The 19,219-nt window shown below is 48.3% G+C and overlaps 1 protein-coding gene across 2 annotated transcripts in view; it reads right to left on the reverse strand.

Annotated features, from left to right (window-relative positions):
• plxna1a (plexin A1a) overlaps window positions 1–19,219 on the reverse strand; it is a 266,753-nt gene that overhangs the window by 33,753 nt on the left and 213,781 nt on the right. For both annotated transcript variants that reach the window (XM_036988339.2, XM_036988338.2), the window contains exons 13-17: window positions 13,297–13,448; window positions 12,708–12,828; window positions 12,449–12,585; window positions 4,938–5,105; window positions 950–1,043 (exon numbers count right to left, since the gene is read on the reverse strand). In XM_036988339.2, coding sequence (XP_036844234.1) covers window positions 950–1,043; window positions 4,938–5,105; window positions 12,449–12,585; window positions 12,708–12,828; window positions 13,297–13,448 — 672 coding nt within the window. The remainder of the gene's footprint in view (window positions 1–949; window positions 1,044–4,937; window positions 5,106–12,448; window positions 12,586–12,707; window positions 12,829–13,296; window positions 13,449–19,219) is intronic.

Genomic DNA, 19,219 nt, shown 5'->3' on the forward strand with positions numbered 1-19,219 from the left:
TCATTAGAAAGCTGTTAAAATGACCCAACATGTTTCTGATTAGATTTCACTTGGGGTTGTATGCATATTTTATGTGGTTGAAATACTTTCAGCGTCTATGATGCTGATAAAGATAGCACCTCTACAGACTCTAATTGTGCATTCGCATTCTCACAAGATGCAAAAATAAATGTATCATATTTCCATTTCTGTTCCCAACTCAAAATGTAGCATATATTTGGGGTATCATTTTACTGCAAGAAATGCTTAATTCTGCAGGAGTTTATATGAAGGCTATTTGAGAGGTTATTGACCTACAGTCAATGTCTAGATTTCAGTTTCCATTTAACCCATCTAAACAGTAGGCTACAGTTCCCTTGACGTGCCATAGGCCTATTTGAAGTCCCCATCTTGTGACTGTTGAATTTGTACAGCGCTTCACAATCATCATACATTACTGCCATCATCCTCTTTCACCACTTCACCAAATCTTTCCCAAACAACATTCATTTTCCAGCCCTCCTTTCTCTTCATTTTCAACTCTCCATTTTGCAGCATTTCTCTTATTGAATTAAACTCTGACTTTGTCCTTTTTGTCTTTGTAGAGCAACGTTAACTTTGTCTGCACGTTCCCAAAAGCATTTGTCGATGGGCATGTAGGCTATTTGGCGCGTGTACAGTTAGGACCTAAAGTTAAGGCTTATGCTATAATGACAGATAGCCCCGAAAATTGAAAGAAAAACCTAAATTACATAAGAATTATACATTTATGGATTTTTTAAGGTATTGTTTTCGTCGGGGACTACGGGTTATGAGTCAACCCGCAAATCACTAGCGTGTGAGTGAGGCGTGTGTGTGTGAGTGAGATGTGTAAAAGTGAGTGATCTGTGTGTGAGTGAGTGAGTGAGTGAGTGAGTGAGTGAGTGAGTGAGGTGTGTGTATTGAGGGGTCTGGCCAGGTTCATACTCACATGGAAAGACTCGGCAGAGCCATACTTAGCTCTGATCTTGGGCTCTCTGATGGTGGCTAGGTTAGTACCGCTGATGGTCAACAGGGTTCCACCACTGACGAGACAAAATAATAACTTGCTTAACAATTATGTAAATGTGAACATGCATAACAAATTAGAAGACATCAGTAGATTGAAGTATATTCAGTTGCCAGCATTGGGTGAAGTGGTGAATATACACCCTGAATATAAGATGTGTTGTATGTGTACTGTAAGTACTAGGAGACAGTCACAAATGGAGTGACTAGTTACAATCACAGTGTCTGGAAAGCCCATGCATAATAACACCCACTATGTCTGGGAAGTAATGCGTGCCTTCATCCCCTGTGCTTTCCTTTATCTACCCTGGTGAGTGCTGTGTTCTCTGCTGTCGACTTCCTTTCCCCTAAATGCATGGACAGGCAGCTTCTGGCCGAGGCTGGGGCTGAGGCTGAGGCTGAGGCTGAGGTTGAGACTGGGGATGAGGCTGGTGCTGGGGCTGAGACTGGGGATAAGGCTGAGACTGCCTTAATACAGCTGGAAGCCGACACCAACTTCTCCACAGAAGTATTTGTGTAAAGCCTCTACCTCCAGCCCGGCTCTCAGAAAGCCCTCTTAACTCAGCTATACGCTTAACGCTTAACCGACGGGACATCTCTCTCTCTCTTCCCCACCAGCGCAGCCCCAGTACCATCCAGAGCCCCAGCTCCATCCAGAGCCCCAGTCCCATCCAGAGCCCCATCCAGAGCCCCAGTCCCAGCGCCACCCCCATCCAGAGCCCCAGTCCCATCCAGAGCCCCAGTCCCATCCAGAGCCCCAGTCCCAGCCCCATCCAGAGCCCCAGTCCCACCCCCATCCAGAGCCCCATTCCCATGCAGAGCCCCAGTCCCATCCAGAGCCCCAGTCCCACCCCCATCCAGAGCCCCAGTCCCAGCCCCATCCAGACCCCAGCCCCAGGCCCCATGCCCAGCTCTAGCCCCAGCCCCACCCAGACCCCAGGCCCCATGCCCAGCTCTAGCCCCAGCCCCACACAGACCCCATGCCCAGCTCTAGCCCCAGCCCTATCCAGACCCCAGCCCCAGTCCCCATGCCCAGTTCTAGCCCCAGCCCCATCTAGACCCCAGACCCAGGCCCAGCCCCCATGCCCAGCTCTAGCCCCAGCCCCACCCAGACCCCAGCACCCGGCCCCATGCCCAGCTCTAGCCCCAGCCACAATCTGCATGGAGCTCAGCAACATGGCTCCACTGGGCTTTGACAAAGTAACTTAGTGAATGGATTCCTGCATTTTCCTCTCCTTTTTCATTCTCTCTCAATTACTCTAGCGCTTCCCTTCTACTTTGTTAATCGTATTCTCTCTTTGCTGTATATTATGAAGCAATTTAGCAGCCACTTATTCAATCAATAAGCTATTTATTTTATTTTTTTCACTCCAGAAAACCAAGAAGTGTTTTAATCTAGTCTCTTTTTTCAGAAAGTTACAAATACGATATGAGCACATCTACAGTGCCTTGCGAAAGTATTCGGCCCCCTTGAACTTTGCAACCTTTTGCCACATTTCAGGCTTCAAACATAAAGATATAAAATTGTATTTTTTTGTGAGAATCAACAACAAGTGGGACACAATCATGAAGTGGAACGACATTTATTGGATATTTAAAACTTTTTTAACAAATAAAAAACGGAAAAATTGGGCGTGCAAAATTATTCAGCCCCCTTAAGTTAATACTTTGTAGCGCCACCTTTTGCTGCGATTACAGCTGTAAGTCGCTTGGGGTATGTCTCTATCAGTTTTGCACATCGAGAGACTGACATTTTTTCCCATTCCTCCTTGCAAAACAGCTCGAGCTCAGTGAGGTTGGATGGAGAGCATTTGTGAACAGCAGTTTTCAGTTCTTTCCACAGATTCTCGATTGGATTCAGGTCTGGACTTTGACTTGGCCATTCTAACACCTGGATATGTTTATTTTTGAACCATTCCATTGTAGATTTTGCTTTATGTTTTGGATCATTGTCTTGTTGGAAGACAAATCTCCGTCCCAGTCTCAGGTCTTTTGCAGACTCCATCAGGTTTTCTTCCAGAATGGTCCTGTATTTGGCTCCATCCATCTTCCCATCAATTTTAACCATCTTCGCTGTCCCTGCTGAAGAAAAGCAGGCCCAAACCATGATGCTGCCACCACCATGTTTGACAGTGGGGATGGTGTGACCAGGGTGATGAGCTGTGTTGCTTTTACGCCAAACATAACATTTTGCATTGTTGCCAAAAAGTTCAATTTTGGTTTCATCTGACCATAGCACTTTCTTCCACATGTTTGGTGTGTCTCCCAGGTGGCTTGTGGCAAACTTTAAACGACACTTTTTATGGATATCTTTAAGAAATGGCTTTCTTCTTGCAACTCTTCCATAAAGGCCAGATTTGTGCAATATACGACTGATTGTTGTCCTATGGACAGAGTCTCCCACCTCAGCTGTAGATCTCTGCAGTTCATCCAGAGTGATCATGGGCCTCTTGGCTGCATCTCTGATCAGTCTTCTCCTTGTATGAGCTGAAAGTTTAGAGGGACGGCCAGGTCTTGGTAGATTTGCAGTGGTCTGATACTCCTTCCATTTCAATATTATCACTTGCACAGTGCTCCTTGGGATGTTTAAAGCTTGGGAAATCTTTTTGTATCCAAATCCGGCTTTAAACTTCTTCACAACAGTATCTCGGACCTGCCTGGTGTGTTCCTTGTTCTTCATGATGCTCTCTGCGCTTTTGACGGACCTCTGAGACTATCACAGTGCAGGTGCATTTATACGGAGACTTGATTACACACAGGTGGATTGTATTTATCATCATTAGTCATTTAGGTCAACATTGGATCATTCAGAGATCCACACTGAACTTCTGGAGAGAGTTTGCTGCACTGAAAGTAAAGGGGCTGAATAATTTTGCACGCCCAATTTTTCAGTTTTTGATTTGTTAAAAAAGTTTGAAATATCCAATAAATGTCGTTCCACTTCACGATTGTGTCCCACTTGTTGTTGATTCTTCACAAAAAAATACAGTTTTATATCTTTATGTTTGAAGCCTGAAATGTGGCAAAAGGTCGCAAAGTTCAAGGGGGCCGAATACTTTCGCAAGGCACTGTAAATGTACCAGTATACAACTCCCTATTCAAAACATTGCAATGTAGTGAATGTGCACTGCAGTTAACATAGACATGAAAGTGGAACTTTGTGAACAGATGAACAACATGTTGTTCACACATCTCCTAGCCACTGGTTTATGCTATGCTGCCATTTAGGCCTGTAGCGATCACATTAATCACCTGAGACAATTTTGTCTTTGAGAGATCCAGGAATCTCAGTCATTTGTTTTTCATTTGTTCATGTATGTGTACATGTGTTCCTGTCTGTTTTTCTGATTGCTGTTATGCACTGGGCCAGATGGAGCCCAGATATGAGGTGAATCGCTAGAGACATTGGGGCGGGCAGTCAGTCGGTTAGCCCATTCACCCATCCAGGCTAAGGCTCTGTAGCCACCTTCACCCCCTCCACACACAGAGCACAGAGGCATGGGGGGTCTGGGGCAGCGGTTGGGCCACAGCTGCTCCACAGCCAGTCCCACAGAGCGATGGGAATACTCCCCATTCCATTCCAACAGCCTATTATATAAATCTATTGTAGATGAAGAAGGTAGTGGTGTCAACAGAGACAGAAGGGGGGGGGGGGCTGTGGAATCTTGTAACAGTGCTGTGGTTTAACATGTTTACCAGGAAGCAGAGCGATCTGTGTCAAAGTGGGCTTTTCACAAGGTTGTGTATTTACAGACATACGCATGGTGATCAGTGGTACGCCCCTCGCTAACTCGTAGGACATCTCCAAGTGTCTCTTATACAGAGGTGCCACTGTAGCTACACTACTGTAACCCAGACCAGCACCAGAGAACCAGGCGATAAGCATGTAAATACCCAGATCTCCTCCCTACCTAGCGATACTCCAGTCGGGTTCGATCCTCAGGACGGTGGGGTCGTCAGTGTAGTTGTATTTGACCTCTGGGTTCCTCAGCTCTGCAGAGTCAATGTCCACCATGACTGGTGTGCTGCCTGGGGTCAACCCTGCTGGGGTCACACACACTATCTCCCGGGAATTCCTCCTGCAGGGAAAGAGAGGGTGGTTAAAGGTTGATATAGATGACTGCTTTTCTTGTCAATGTAACTGGTAAAGGTCCAGTGCACCTCTCTCCCTGAAAACTAAATGACAATACCTGTAAGAACATGAAAGAGCGTTTCATGGACAAAATACTGATGATTTGTTCTGTGTGTGTTTCCCATTGGCATTGATTTATACTGTCCACTACTAGTCATAGCGCACAATATCTACAATATCTAATATGAAGCACTGTTGAATGATGCTTGAATTTGTGGGAAAGTGCCGCAGTCTTTCTAGGAGTGAAGAAGAGTGATTCTGGTGCGATTCCCAGGTCCTGCCTGGAGATGTGCCTGCAATGTCTCCTCTGATTCCCCTCGCCCCGTTTCCATGGGAACACACTGAACAATGTACGCTCCACAAACCTTCCCAAGACCGCACATATTTTGACAAGGTGTTTGTGACAAATAACAAAACAAGAATGAGGCAAACACAGAAAGGAAGAGAGGGAAGGAGACAACACCACAGAAAAAAAGGATAATCTGCTAGATTACCTTTTAATGGAAAGAAATGGAAATAGTGTTTTACTATCCATGCTAACAGTGTAAACAAAGCTTGGATGAAAACAAAGACCTACCGTAGCGCTGTGGGATGTATGCACATTAGCAAGATTACATGCACATACTGCATATGACATAGGAAAAACACAGACAACGCAGACACTCACAGACTGCATCTTAAACACTGACACTTCCAGTCAACGGAGGATCAGCGGGAGGTGTGGGTATTATTCATATTTATATCATTTTTTAAGGGGGTAGATCAGCTTTAATATTGCAGATAGATTAGTAGCTTCCATCAATGTAATTGTCTGCATAATTTCCAGTCGCCCATATATTTCTTTGCATATACACGCACGCACGCACGCGCACACACACACACACACACACACACACACACACACACACACACACACACACACACACACACACACACACACACACACACACACACACACACACACACACACACACACACACACACACACACACACACAGTGAGGGAAAAAAGTTTGACAAAGAAATGATCAGTCTATAATTTTAATAGTAGGTTTATTTGAACTGTGAAAGACAGAATAACAACAAAAACATCCAGAAAAACGCATGTCAAAAATTATATAAATTGATTTGCATTTTAATGAGGGAAATAAGTATTTGACCCCTCTGCAAAACATTACTTTGTACTTGGTGGCAAAACCCTTGGCAATCACAGAGGTCGGATGTTTCTTGTAGTTAGCCACCAGGTTGAAACATCTCAGGAGGGATTTTGTCCCACTCCTCTTTGCAGATCTTCTCCAAGTCATTAAGGTTTCGAGGCTGACGTATGGCAACTCAAACCTTCAGCTCCCTCCAGAGATTTTCTATGGCATTAAGGTATGGAGACTGGCTAGGCCACTCCAGGACCTTAATGTGCTTCTTCTTGAGCCACTCCTTAGTTGCCGTGGTCGTGTGTTTTGGGTCATTGTCATGCTGGAATATCCATCCTCGACCCATTTTCAATGCCCTGGCTGAGGGAAGGAGGTTCTTCCCCTTAGCAGAAAAACACCCACAAAGCATAATGTTTCCACCTCCATGTTTGACGGTGGGGATGGTGTTCTTGGGGTCATAGGCAACATTCCTCCTCCTCCAAACACGGCGAGTTGAGTTGATGTCAAAGAGCTCCATTTTGGTCTCATCTGACCACAACACTTTCACCCAGTTGTCCTCTGAATCATTCAGATGATCATTGGCAAACTTCTGACGGGCATGTATATGTGCTTTCTTGAGCAGGAGGACCTTGCGGGGGCTGCAGGATTTCAGTCCTTCACGGCGTAGTGTGTTACCAATTGTTTTCTTGGTGACTATGGTCCCAGCTGCCTTGAGATCATTGACAAGATCCTCCCGTGTAGTTCTGGGCTGATTCCTCACCGTTCTCATGATGATTGCAACTCCACGAGGTGAGATCTTGCATGGAGCCCCAGGCCGAGGGAGATTGACAGTTATTTTGTGTTTCTTCCATTTGCGAATAATCGCACCAACTGTTATCACCTCCTCACCAAGCTGCTTGGCGATGGTCTTGTAGCCCATTCCAGCCTTGTGTAGGTCTACAATCTTGTCCCTGACATCCTTGGAGAGCTCCTTGGTCTTGGCCATGGTGGAGAGTTTGGAATCTGATTGATTGATTGCTTCTGTGGACAGGTGTCTTTTATTCAGGTAACAAACTGAGATTAGGAGCACTCCTTTTAAGAGTGTATAAAAGACACCTGAGAGCCAGAAATCTTTCTGATTGAGAGGGGGTCAAATACTTATTTCCCTCATTAAAATGCAAATCAATTTATATAATTTTTGACATGCGTTTTTCTGGATATTTTTGTTGTTATTCTGTCTTTCACTGTTCAAATAAACCTACTATTAAAATTATAGACTGATCATTTCTTTGTCAGTTGGCAAACGTACAAAATCAGCAGGGGATCAAATACTTTTTTCCCTCACTGTACATACATTCATACATACATACATACATACAGTTGAAGTCTGAAGTGTACATACACCTTAGCCAAATACATTTAAACTCAGTTTTTCACAATTCCTGATGTCAGCATAATACTAGAGAGAATGCTTTATTTCAGCTTTTATTTCTTTCATCACATTCCCAGTGGGTCAGAAGTTTACATACACTAAATTTGTATTTGGTAGCATTGCCTTTCAATAAATTGGGTGAACTTTGGCTCATTCCTCCTGACAGAGCTGGTGTAACGGAGTTAGGTTTGTAGGCCTCCTTGCTGGAAGTATGCTTGGGGTCATTGTCCATTTAGAAGATCCATTCGCGATCATGCTTTAACTTCCTGATTGATGTCTTGAGATGTTGCTTCAATATATCCGCAGAATTTTTCCAACTCATGATGCCATCCATTTTGTGATGTGCACCAGTCCCTCCTGCAGCAAAGCACCACCACAACAAGATGCTGCCACCTCTGTGCTTCACGGTTGGGATGGTGTTCTTTGGCTTGCAAGACTCCCCCCTTTTCCTCCAAACATAACAATGGTCATTATGGCCAAACAGTTATATTTTGTTTCATCAGACCTTTCATCATCAGACATTTCTCCAAAAAGTACGACCTTTCTCCCCATGTGCAGTTGCAAACCGTAGACTGGCTTTTTTTATGGTGATTTTGGAGCAGTGGCTTCTTCCTTGCTGAGCGGTATTATGTCAATATAGGACTTGTTTTACTGTGGATATAGATGCTTTTGTACCTGTTTCCTCCAGCATCTTCACAAGGTCCTTTGCTGTTGTCCTGGGGTTGATTTGCACTTTTCGCACCAAAATACGTTCATCTCTAGGAGACAGAACGCGTCTCCTTCCTGAGCGGTATGACGGCTGCGTGGTCCCATGGTGTTTATACTTGCGTACTATTGTTTGCACAGATGAACGTGGTACCTTCAGGCGTTTGGAAATTGCTCCCAAGGATGAACCAGACTTGTGGAGGTCTACAATTGTTTTTCTGAGGTCTTGGCTGATTTCTTTTGATTTTCCCATGATTTCAAGCAAAGAGGAACTGAGTTTGAAGGTAGGCCTTGAAATACAATCCACGGGTACACCTCCAATTGACTCAAATGATGTCAATTAGCCTATCAGAAGCTTCTAAAGCCATGACATCCTTTTCTGTAATTTTCCAAGCTGTTTAAAGGCTCAGTCAACTTAGTGTATATAAACTTCTGACCCACTGGAATTGTGATACAGTGAATTATAAGTGAAATAATCTGTCTGTAAACAATTGTTGGAAAAATGACTTGTGTCATGCACAAAGTATATGTCCTAACCAACTTACCAAAACTATAGTTTGTTAACAAGAAATTTGTGGAGTGGTTGAAAAACTAGTTTTAATGACTCCAACCTAAGTGTATGCGACATCAACTGTACATACACAGATAAATACATTCAAATACACATACAGTACCAGTGAAAAGTTTGAACACACCTACTCATTCAAGGGTTTATCTTTATTTTTACTATTTTCCATATTGTAAGCTTGGCGGGCTCCCATGCCTCCCTCGGCCGGCTCGTCGGGCTCCCGTACTTGCCTCGGCCGGGTCGTCGGGCTCCCGTGCCTGCCTCGTCGGGCTCCCGTGCCTGCCTCGGCCGGCTCCCGTGCCTCCCTCGGCCGGCTCTACGGGTTCCTGCGCCTCAGTGGGAATGAGGTGTGTCCAAACTTTTGACTGGTACTGTAAATGGGGGTATTTCACTGAGAGTCCTGGCTCTGGTCCAGCAAGAGGTCTAAATTAGTCAGAGGCTGGCAGAGCCATCTCCCCTCACTCCTGCATCTCCTCTCACCCCACTCCCCCTGTATCTCCCCTCACTCCCCCTGCATCTCCTCTCACTCACCCTGCATCTCCTCTCACCCCCCCTGTATCTCCTCTCACTCACCCTGCATCTCCTCTCACTCCCCCTGTATCTCCTCTCACTCCCCCTGCATCTCCTCTCACTCCCCCTGCATCTCCTCTCACTCCCCCTGCATCTCCTCTCACTCCCCCTGTATCTCCTCTCACTCCCCCTGCATCTCCTCTCACTCACCCTGTATCTCCTCTCACTCCCCCTGCATCTCCTCTAACTCACCCTGCATCTCCCCTCACTCCCCCTGCATCTCCCCTCACTCCCCCTGTATCTCCTCTCACTCACCCTGCATCTCCTCTCACTCCCCCTGCATCTCCTCTCACTCCCCCTGCATCTCCCCTCACTCCCCCTGTATCTCCTCTCACTCCCCCTGCATCTCCTCTCACTCCCCCTGCATCTCCTCTCACTCCCCCTGTATCTCCTCTCACTCCCCCTGCATCTCCTCTCACTCACCCTGTATCTCCTCTCACTCCCCCTGCATCTCCTCTAACTCACCCTGCATCTCCCCTCACTCCCCCTGCATCTCCCCTCACTCCCCCTGTATCTCCTCTCACTCACCCTGCATCTCCTCTCACTCCCCCTGCATCTCCTCTCACTCCCCCTGCATCTCCCCTCACTCCCCTGTATCTCCTCTCACTCACCCTGCATCTCCTCTCACTCCCCCTGCATCTCCTCTCACTCCCCCTGCATCTCCTCTCACTCCCCCTGCATCTCCTCTCACTCCCCCTGCATCTCCCCTCACTCACGCTGTATCTCCTCTCACTCCCCCTGCATCTCCCCTCACTCACCCTGTATCTCCTCTCACTCACCCTGTATCTCCCCCCACTCCCCCTGTATCTACCCTCACTCTCCCTGTATCTCCCCCCACTCCCCCTGTATCTACCCCCACCCTCACTCCCCCTGCATCTCCTCTCACTCACCCTGTATCTCCCCCCACTCCCCCTGCATCTCCTCTCACTCACCCTGTATCTCCCCCCACTCCCCCTGTATCTACCCTCGCCCCACTCCCCCTGCATCTCCTCTCACTCACCCTGTATCTCACCCCACTCCCCCTGTATGTCCCCTCACTCCCCCTGAACCCACCCTGAACCCCCCCACTCCCCCTGTATCTACCCCCACCCTCACTCTCCCTGTATCTCCCCCCACTCCCCCTGTATGTCCCCTCACTCCCCCTGAACCCTCCCCCCACCCCCTGTATCTACCCTCACCCCACTCCCCCTGTATCTCCCCCCACTCCCCCTGCATCTCCTCTCACTCTCCCTGTATCTACCCTCACCCCACTCCCCCTGTATCTCCCCCCACTCCCCCTGCATCTCCTCTCACTCTCCCTGTATCTCCCCCCACTCCCCCTGTATGTCCCCTCACTCCCCCTGAACCCTCCCCCCACTCCCCCTGTATCTACCCTCACCCCACCTCTCACCCCACTCCCCCTGTATGTCCTCTCACTCCCCCTGAACCCACCCTGAACCCCCCCACTCCCCCTGTATCTACCCTCACCCCACCTCTCACCCCACTCCCCTGTATGTCCCCTCACTCCCCCTGAACCCTCCCCCTGAACCCTCCCCCTGTATCTACCCTCACCCCACTCCCCCTGTATCTCCCCCCACTCCCCCTGCATCTCCTCTCACTCTCCCTGTATCTACCCTCACCCCACTCCCCCTGTATCTCCCCCCACTCCCCCTGCATCTCCTCTCACTCTCCCTGTATCTCCCCCCACTCCCCCTGTATGTCCCCTCACTCCCCCTGAACCCACCCTGAACCCCCCCACTCTCCCTGTATCTCCCCCCACTCCCCCTGTATGTCCCCTCACTCCCGCTGAACCCACCCTGAACCCCCCCACTCCCCCTGTATCTCCCCCCACTCCCCCTGTATGTCCCCTCACTCCCCCTGAACCCTCCCCCCACTCCCCCTGTATCTACCCTCACCCCACCTCTCACCCCACTCCCCCTGTATGTCCTCTCACTCCCCCCTCACCCCCCCACTCCCCCTGTATCTACCCCCACCCTCACTCCCCCTGTATCTCCCCTCACCCCACATCTTCCCTCACTGCCCTTGTATGTCCCCTCACCCCACTCCCCCTGTATGTCCCCTCACCCCACATCTCACCCCACTCCCCCTGTATGCCCCCCCCCCCCACTCCCTCTGTATCTACCCTCACCCCACATCTCCCCTCACCCCACCTCTCACCCCACTCCCCCTGTATGTCCCCTCACCCCCCCCCCACTCCCCCTGTATCTCCCCCCACTCCCCCTGTATGTCCCCTCACTCCCCCTGAACCCTCCCCCCACTCCCCCTGTATCTACCCTCACCCCACCTCTCACCCCACTCCCCCTGTATGTCCTCTCACTCCCCCCTCACCCCCCCACTCCCCCTGTATCTACCCCCACCCTCACTCCCCCTGTATCTCCCCTCACCCCACATCTTCCCTCACTGCCCTTGTATGTCCCCTCACCCCACTCCCCCTGTATGTCCCCCCCCCCCCACTCCCTCTGTATCTACCCTCACCCCACATCTCCCCTCACCCCACCTCTCACCCCACTCCCCCTGTATGTCCCCTCACCCCCCCCCCCACTCCCTCTGTATCTACCCTCACCCCACATCTCCCCTCACCCCACCTCTCACCCCACTCCCCCTGTATGTCCCCTCACTCCCCCTGAACCCACCCTGTACCCCCCCCCCCCCCCCCCCCCCCCCCCCCCCGGTAGGAACCTGGCACTCACACTACCTGGCTGGGCTCTACCTAACTCTCAGCTGCAATGCAGAGCAGCCCCATTTTCAACAGGCAGTCTGTTAATATTCCTCATACAGGTGTAGACTGAGATCTACTGTACCCTGCACTAGGTGTTGCACAGCAATGGGTCGACTCCACTGTGGTATGAGCTAAAGACAGGAAGTCTGAATTGACAGACTGACACTCACTTTTTGAAGTGGCAGAGGTGGCGTCCGATGTTGACAGACACAGAGCTGCCGGCGTTGAGGTGGTTGCCCTCGATGGTGATCCTGGTGCCCCCTGAGAGAGGGCCCTGGGCAGGCAGCACCCGCGTGAAGAAGGGAGTCTGTAGAAGGGGGACCCATAAGACACGTTTATTATGCAATCAACAAAATGACCAATAATCATTGTCTAATGTAAGGATCCATCCACCCCTGACCATGGCTGTGTCACCTGGGTGCTACTTACCACGAAGGTAAATGCTCGGGGTGAGAGGGCCCTGTAGTCTGCCAGGCAGTCCCTCACACACACCTCCACGTTAGCCTCCTGCACCCGGTAGCCTGTGGCGTCATTCAGCAAACACACAATTCTGTAGGAGAGAGGGGTGATGGTAGGGAAGGTATGAGAGAGAAAAGGGGAGAGGGAGGAGGGGAGAGGAGTTAGGGACACATGGGAAGACACACGTGTTGAGCTCACCTGTAGCTACAGTAGAGCTGTCTGATATTTGTGTAGTGATTCCTCCAATTTGAAAGGGAGCATCTACCATCTAAATGCTCTATGGAGAGATTGTTTGATCTATCTAAATTCAAATATTGAGCTGTATATAGAGGGAGCAGGGAGGTCAAAGGAGAGGAAAGAGAAAGCTGAAGAGGACCTCTATACACTGAGCAGAGGAAGAAGATAACAGACAGGTGAAGAGAGATGGACAGAAGGACAATGTCAACAGGAAGCAGAAGAGGATGAGAGGGGATATACACTGAGAGGAGGAGGGAGATAGAGGGCACTTGTAGGAGGCGTGGGTGAGCGTGGTGAGTGCCAGGCAGCTGAGCCTCCTCACCTCTCCGAGCTGATGTACTCCTCTTCGATGGGGATACAGGGCACCTTGCCCAGACGCACTCCTGTCTGGATGTCCCTGAACTGTAGGCCCAGGTTCTCCCCCGTGATGGTCAGTCTGGTGCCCCCCTGTCTCGGCCCTGTCTCCGGAAACAGCTGCAAGACAAACACACAGGGAGGGAGGAAGGGAAGTAGGGAGGGAGGGAGAGAAGAAGATCATTGTCAGAACCAATGACTGTATGGTAAGAAGTCAGTGAGAGGCAAGGTAAGGCCAACACCTTGTACTGTAAGTCTACGCAGGGCAGACTAAATGGCACTTTGTGTGGGAGACTCTGTCTGCTGCACAGACCCTATGGACGCTCTAGTCCAGGGCACCTGGTTAAATTGTGCTTAGGAGCATTTTTTAAAACTCTTTCCATGGTTAAAGTAGGAAGAAATAGATGTCATTGTTGAACACATTTGTGAGGGTGCTACAAATACTATCATCATTATATTCAAATATTGAATAACTTGGACATATTGAATGATGTTATATTGTGCTCATTTCCCTATGGTGGACAGAATGTGTGACTACATTACACAGACTAATGTTTTCACCACAACAATTCCAGGAAATACATATCCTTTTTACCTCAGATTTGTGATGTGAGTATGAAAGTTAATAGGCAGCACGACCTCACAAAATCGATTGCTTAAAACAGACCCATCTTTTTGGTTTAGTACCAGTGGTTTTGTTATATGTGCCAGTCCGTAGTGGGACTTTAGAGTGCAGCTGTATTGTCAGACCACGCTGGCTAGAATATTTGATTAGAAATGTCTCTGGCCTCACTTGAATTCATGGATTTGAGGGTTAAGTTATCATTCAAATGAAAGCCAACCCCTGTCGCTATTTAGAAACCAATTTGGGGGTTTGTTGAAATGATCTACTCCATTATAAGTTATAAGAGATATAAGATGATAAGTAGCTATGACAGGTTGTCTTCTATCGAAAGATACTGTATGCATACCAATGTTAATTGAGGTTTATCTGTTAGAAGAGTGCAAACAGTAGTCGACATATCACAGGAGTTACTGTAGCATCCCAGTTGCATTGATTTCAATACAATATCAACGTGAGCGCTTCATTTGCATGCGCTATTGATTAGTAGACAGTAGAACAAGCTAATCAATTCCAGTCTTGAGTGACCGCTTGGTAAATATAGGTGTGCAATTTATAAGGTACTAATTTAGCAAATACAAGTAATCTGAACACAAGTGTAAAACGTGTGTAGGGAGTAACCTTTCTTCCAAATGTCAACTTATTAGAGTATATTGATTATGAATATTATGAATATCTAAAACCGGTGTTTTGAGACTCAACCATCAATCAAAAAACCATGACAACAGGAAGCAGCAGCGGTATAATTTTAAAAAAAATGTTTTAAATGGTACTTTTAACATGAATTTTTACACAGGATTCTAATTTATCAGTTAATCTACTGAATGAGCCCAAAAATGTACTATGATATATTGATTTTGATGATATTAGTGATATAGTGAAAATATGTTTGTCTTGGCTACTCTTTCTCTCGCGTTCACCCACACACCATAATCCAGCAAGCCGTGTTTTAATGAAGAAAAATCACCCATCCGCTTTGAAAAACAGAAAAACCTTGCGTGGCGCATAGCGAAAGGCCTCTTCCCCACCTAATTGAAAGTTATTACACCGGCTCCCGCATCGCCATTCTGTGGCAGCATGTCACACGGCAGCTTCATAATGTGATTTATTTAGCCAAATTACTCCCCGTAACGAGGACAGGTGTGGCATGACAAAACAAATATGATGACTGATGTGAGGCGGCAGCATCCGGGAGGCGGCTTCTAACAACCATCACGAGGTAATTATGGGTAATCTCACTGGCTGCCTGTTCCACAACCTGGTTGGCTGGGCAGAGCGTGTCAGGGAAACGGCGCCCTGGCGTGTCCTGAGGCATTATTGCGTTTCATTGGCTGGCCACCCCTGGGTTCTGATGTGGCCCCAGTAGCAATCCCCAGCGGCTAGGCTTTCACAGGCAGCCTAACCTCACTCAGCCCCAGTGCTATGCCTCTACCACATAATGACAAGGCAGCGATGCTGTAAAAGCCGAGTGTGGCAGAATGGTGGTTGCTAGAGGTCTGTGCTGTAGGCCGTCAAACCAGTGTGGAGCAGGGCTACAGCAGGGTGACGCCAGTGTGGTTGGACTGGGAACTAGGGACACATGCCCACATGGGCTGAGGCAGGCTGTAAATTGGGTTGTTAATGTACTCAAAGAGAGGCTGGGGAAGGAAGACAGTTATGCTGACAGCCAATGGTAGGAGACCATGTTTCTGGAACCACTCAACACATAGGCAACAACATTTAGAGAAATACAATGTATTGCATAGCTGTCAAACACAGTATGAACCTACCCTGACACTGCCAAATTGTGTAGGGTAGTTTTGGTCAGGGAGGAGTGAGGGGGTTGTAATGAGGGGGGTGAAGCTGAGGGGCCACTCCTATACCCATAATAACAACTACAACAGTGTGAATGGTGGAGCAGATGTCCTCTATTTGGTTCCTGCTTTTTATCTTACAGGCTCCAATCTCCCTCAGAAAGCATTGTAAACAGACCTCCTAGGGTCTGACACACAACATTGTCTGTGATCTTCAGAGGCGTCTCTGCTCTATAGCCTTTCTAGTTTGTTTGCTCATCTTATGAGTTCTCAGTCTGACCCCTGGGAACCTCTAGGACCTGTCACGATGAAAACACTGGCCTCTGGACACTGAACTCTGGCCTCTGAACTCCGAAGTTAAAACAGTGAAGTAGGGTGTTTTAATTGGTTTCAGAGGGGTCGTTTCACATGACCCCCCCCCCCCCCCCCCACACACACACATACACACCCTGACGCAAGGAGAGAGAGAGCGAGAGAGATAGAAAGAGAGAGAGAAAGAGAGAGAGCGTAAGGAACAAATAAGAGCCCATTTATACAGCAGAATACCTCATTGCTCCACTTGGATTGAAACACGGACCTGACAGTTGGAGATGGATTTTTGCCACAGTAGGAACATACAGGAGCTAGATTACCCTGAAGAATCCTCAATGTGCTGAGCTCCACTCCACCACTCCTATAGCTCTTCACTTTCATACACCCCTCTCAATCCCCTTCTCTCTCTCTAATCACCCCCCCCTCTTCCTCTGAATAAAACACAAATCCCTTTGCACACGCACGGCAGAACAACAGATGTATATTTTACGTGCTGAAGTGTCAAAGCAAATCCAGGGTGCTCTCTAACAAGGGGGTCGGGGGATAGAAAGACAATAAGTAGCACAGGAACATCCCTCCTACCCACTCACTCTCAGCTAAGTGCATTCACTCTGATATAATATTTATCTGAGACAACTCACACACACACACACACACACACACACACACACACACACACACACACACACACACACACACACACACACACACACACACACACACACACACACAGAGCACCAGCCTAGGCTGAGGGATGGATGGAGAGGAGAGAGGGAGGGTTGGTTATTATGGCGGGAGAGACACTAGCTGAGGGGGGACTCCTGTCCCCCTTCCCCTTATCAGACGTAGCCTCATTCCGACGCTTTGTCTTCCCCGTTCCTCCAGAGTGGGAGGAGGAAAAGAGAGGCGTAAGAGCTATTCAGACCCCTTTGTGATGGATTGGGAAGGGAGGGTAGAATGTCTGGGCCCTCTGAGTACCGACTAGCAGTCGAGACGTCAGTCAAAATTCATGAGATGCTCCTTATTGACAGACAATGAGGAGGAAGAGAAAGATAATTCAATTACTTGCACCACTCTGGGGCTCCTAGCGCAAGAGCTGGGAAATCCTGGTTAAATACTCTAATATTCCAAATGAAATTACCAGCTAATCCACCTGCTAATATAAAGAGGCACACAGTCCCCATCATATGAATAAAGAGAGAGAGAGAGAGACGAGAGAAAGACAATGTAAAAAAGATGAAGACAAGAGAATGAGAACATTTGAAAAAGGGAAAGAGAGTTGTTAAAGAGGAACATGTTATCTCTCATGAGTGTAGGTTGATGTAACATGGAGTCAAAGTCCTCTGCTCTTTGTTACAACCATATCACAGAGCAGCTGCCTTTCAGCCTGTAAGGTGGGCTGCTTTCATGACCATAGGGTGCCATTTCAGAGAGACCGAGAGATCACTACCGAATGACGCAACAACCTATCAAGCATTTTTATGTATTCATTCTCTTTACTGCGGAATTTCCTTTCAGTCGGCACCTTCCCCTCCCTCCTCTTCCTCTCCTTCCTTCCTCTACTTCTGTCTTGTGGGCTCTGTCTGAGAGAGAGAGAGAGAGAGAGAGAGAGAGAGAGAGAGAGAGAGAGAGAGAGAGAGAGAGAGAGAGAGAGAGAGACAGAGGCAGGCATCGTGGAGGGATTAGTTCCTGTGCCAGTGCCAATTATCCAATATCTGGGATTTATAATGTGCTGAAACACTAGCTGCCTCTCCAGAGTAGATTAAAGGACGCAGACACACACACTAACTCAACACTCTGCATTTGCCCCCAAGCAAGGTGTCAGGTGCAGCAAATATACTGCAAATAGCAATAATAGAGGAATGAGTTGGATTTGTTCTTGAATGGGGCGAGGTTAAATCAGGAGTAGGTGGAGTGTGGCTGGGCTTGTTGCTGTGTGTAGGTGGTAGGGATGTAATCAGCTATAAACGCATTGTGAGGTTTAGCACTAGAGCAGAGAATGATGGAGATAGAGACAGAGAGTGACAGAGAGAGAGAGAGGGAGAGAGACGGAGACAGAGAGAGACAGCGAGAGAGACAGCGAGAGAGACAGAGACAGAGAGAGACAAAGAGAGAGAGAGACAGAGACAGAGAGAGACGGCGACAGAGAGAGAGACAGCAAGAGACAGAGAGAGAGAGAGAGAGAACAGTAGTCTGGTACACAGCCAGCATCAGATCTTTACTGAGGCACCGTACATCCAATCCAGCTATCCAAAAGAGCCTCGTAGCACTCACGTCCGTAGCCAAGAAGCATACTGCCCAAATAGATCCACAGATGACGCAATCTCATTCGCACTCCACACGTCCTTTTCCCACCTGGGCAAAGGAACACCTATGTGAGAATGCTGTTCATTGACTACAGCTCAGCGTCCAACACCATAGCGACCACAAAGCTCATCACTAAGCTAAGGATCCTGGGACTGAACACCTCCCTCTGCAACTGGATCCTGGACTTCCTGACGGGCCATCCCCAGGTTGTAAGGGTAGGTAGCAACAGATCTGCCACGCTGATCCTCAACACGGGGGCCCCTCAGGGGTGCGTGTGTAGTCCCCTCCTGTACTCCCTGTTCACCCATGACTGCGTGGCCAAGCACGACTCCAACAACATTATCAAGTTTGCTGACAACACAACACAGTGGTAGGCCTGATCACCGACAAAGTTGAGACAATAGGGAGGAGGTCAGAGACCTGGCTGTGTGGTGCCAGGACAACAACCTCTCCCTCAACGTGAGCAAGACAAAGGAGCTGATCGTGGACTACAGGAAAAGGAAGGCCAAACACACCCCCATTCACATCGATGGGGCTGTAGCGGAGCGGGACGAGAGCTTCAAGTTCCTTGGTGTCTACATCACCAACAAACTATTATGGTTCAAACACACCAAGACAGTCATGAAGAGGGCATAACAACACCTATTCGCCCCTCAGGAGACTGAAAATATTTGGTATGGGTCCAAAGATCTTCAAAAAGTTCAACAGCTGCACCATCGAGAGCATCCTGACCAACAGTAAGGTGCTACAGAGGGTAGTGCGTACAGCCCAGTACATCACGGGGACTAAGCTTCCTGCCATCCAGGACCTACTAGGCAGTGTCAGAGGAAGGCCGAAAAAATTGTCAAAGACTCCAG

This window comes from Oncorhynchus mykiss, chromosome 9 (genome assembly GCF_057628025.1).
Source record: "Oncorhynchus mykiss isolate SJ-2025 chromosome 9, ASM5762802v1, whole genome shotgun sequence".
Taxonomy (NCBI): Eukaryota; Metazoa; Chordata; class Actinopteri; order Salmoniformes; family Salmonidae; genus Oncorhynchus; species Oncorhynchus mykiss.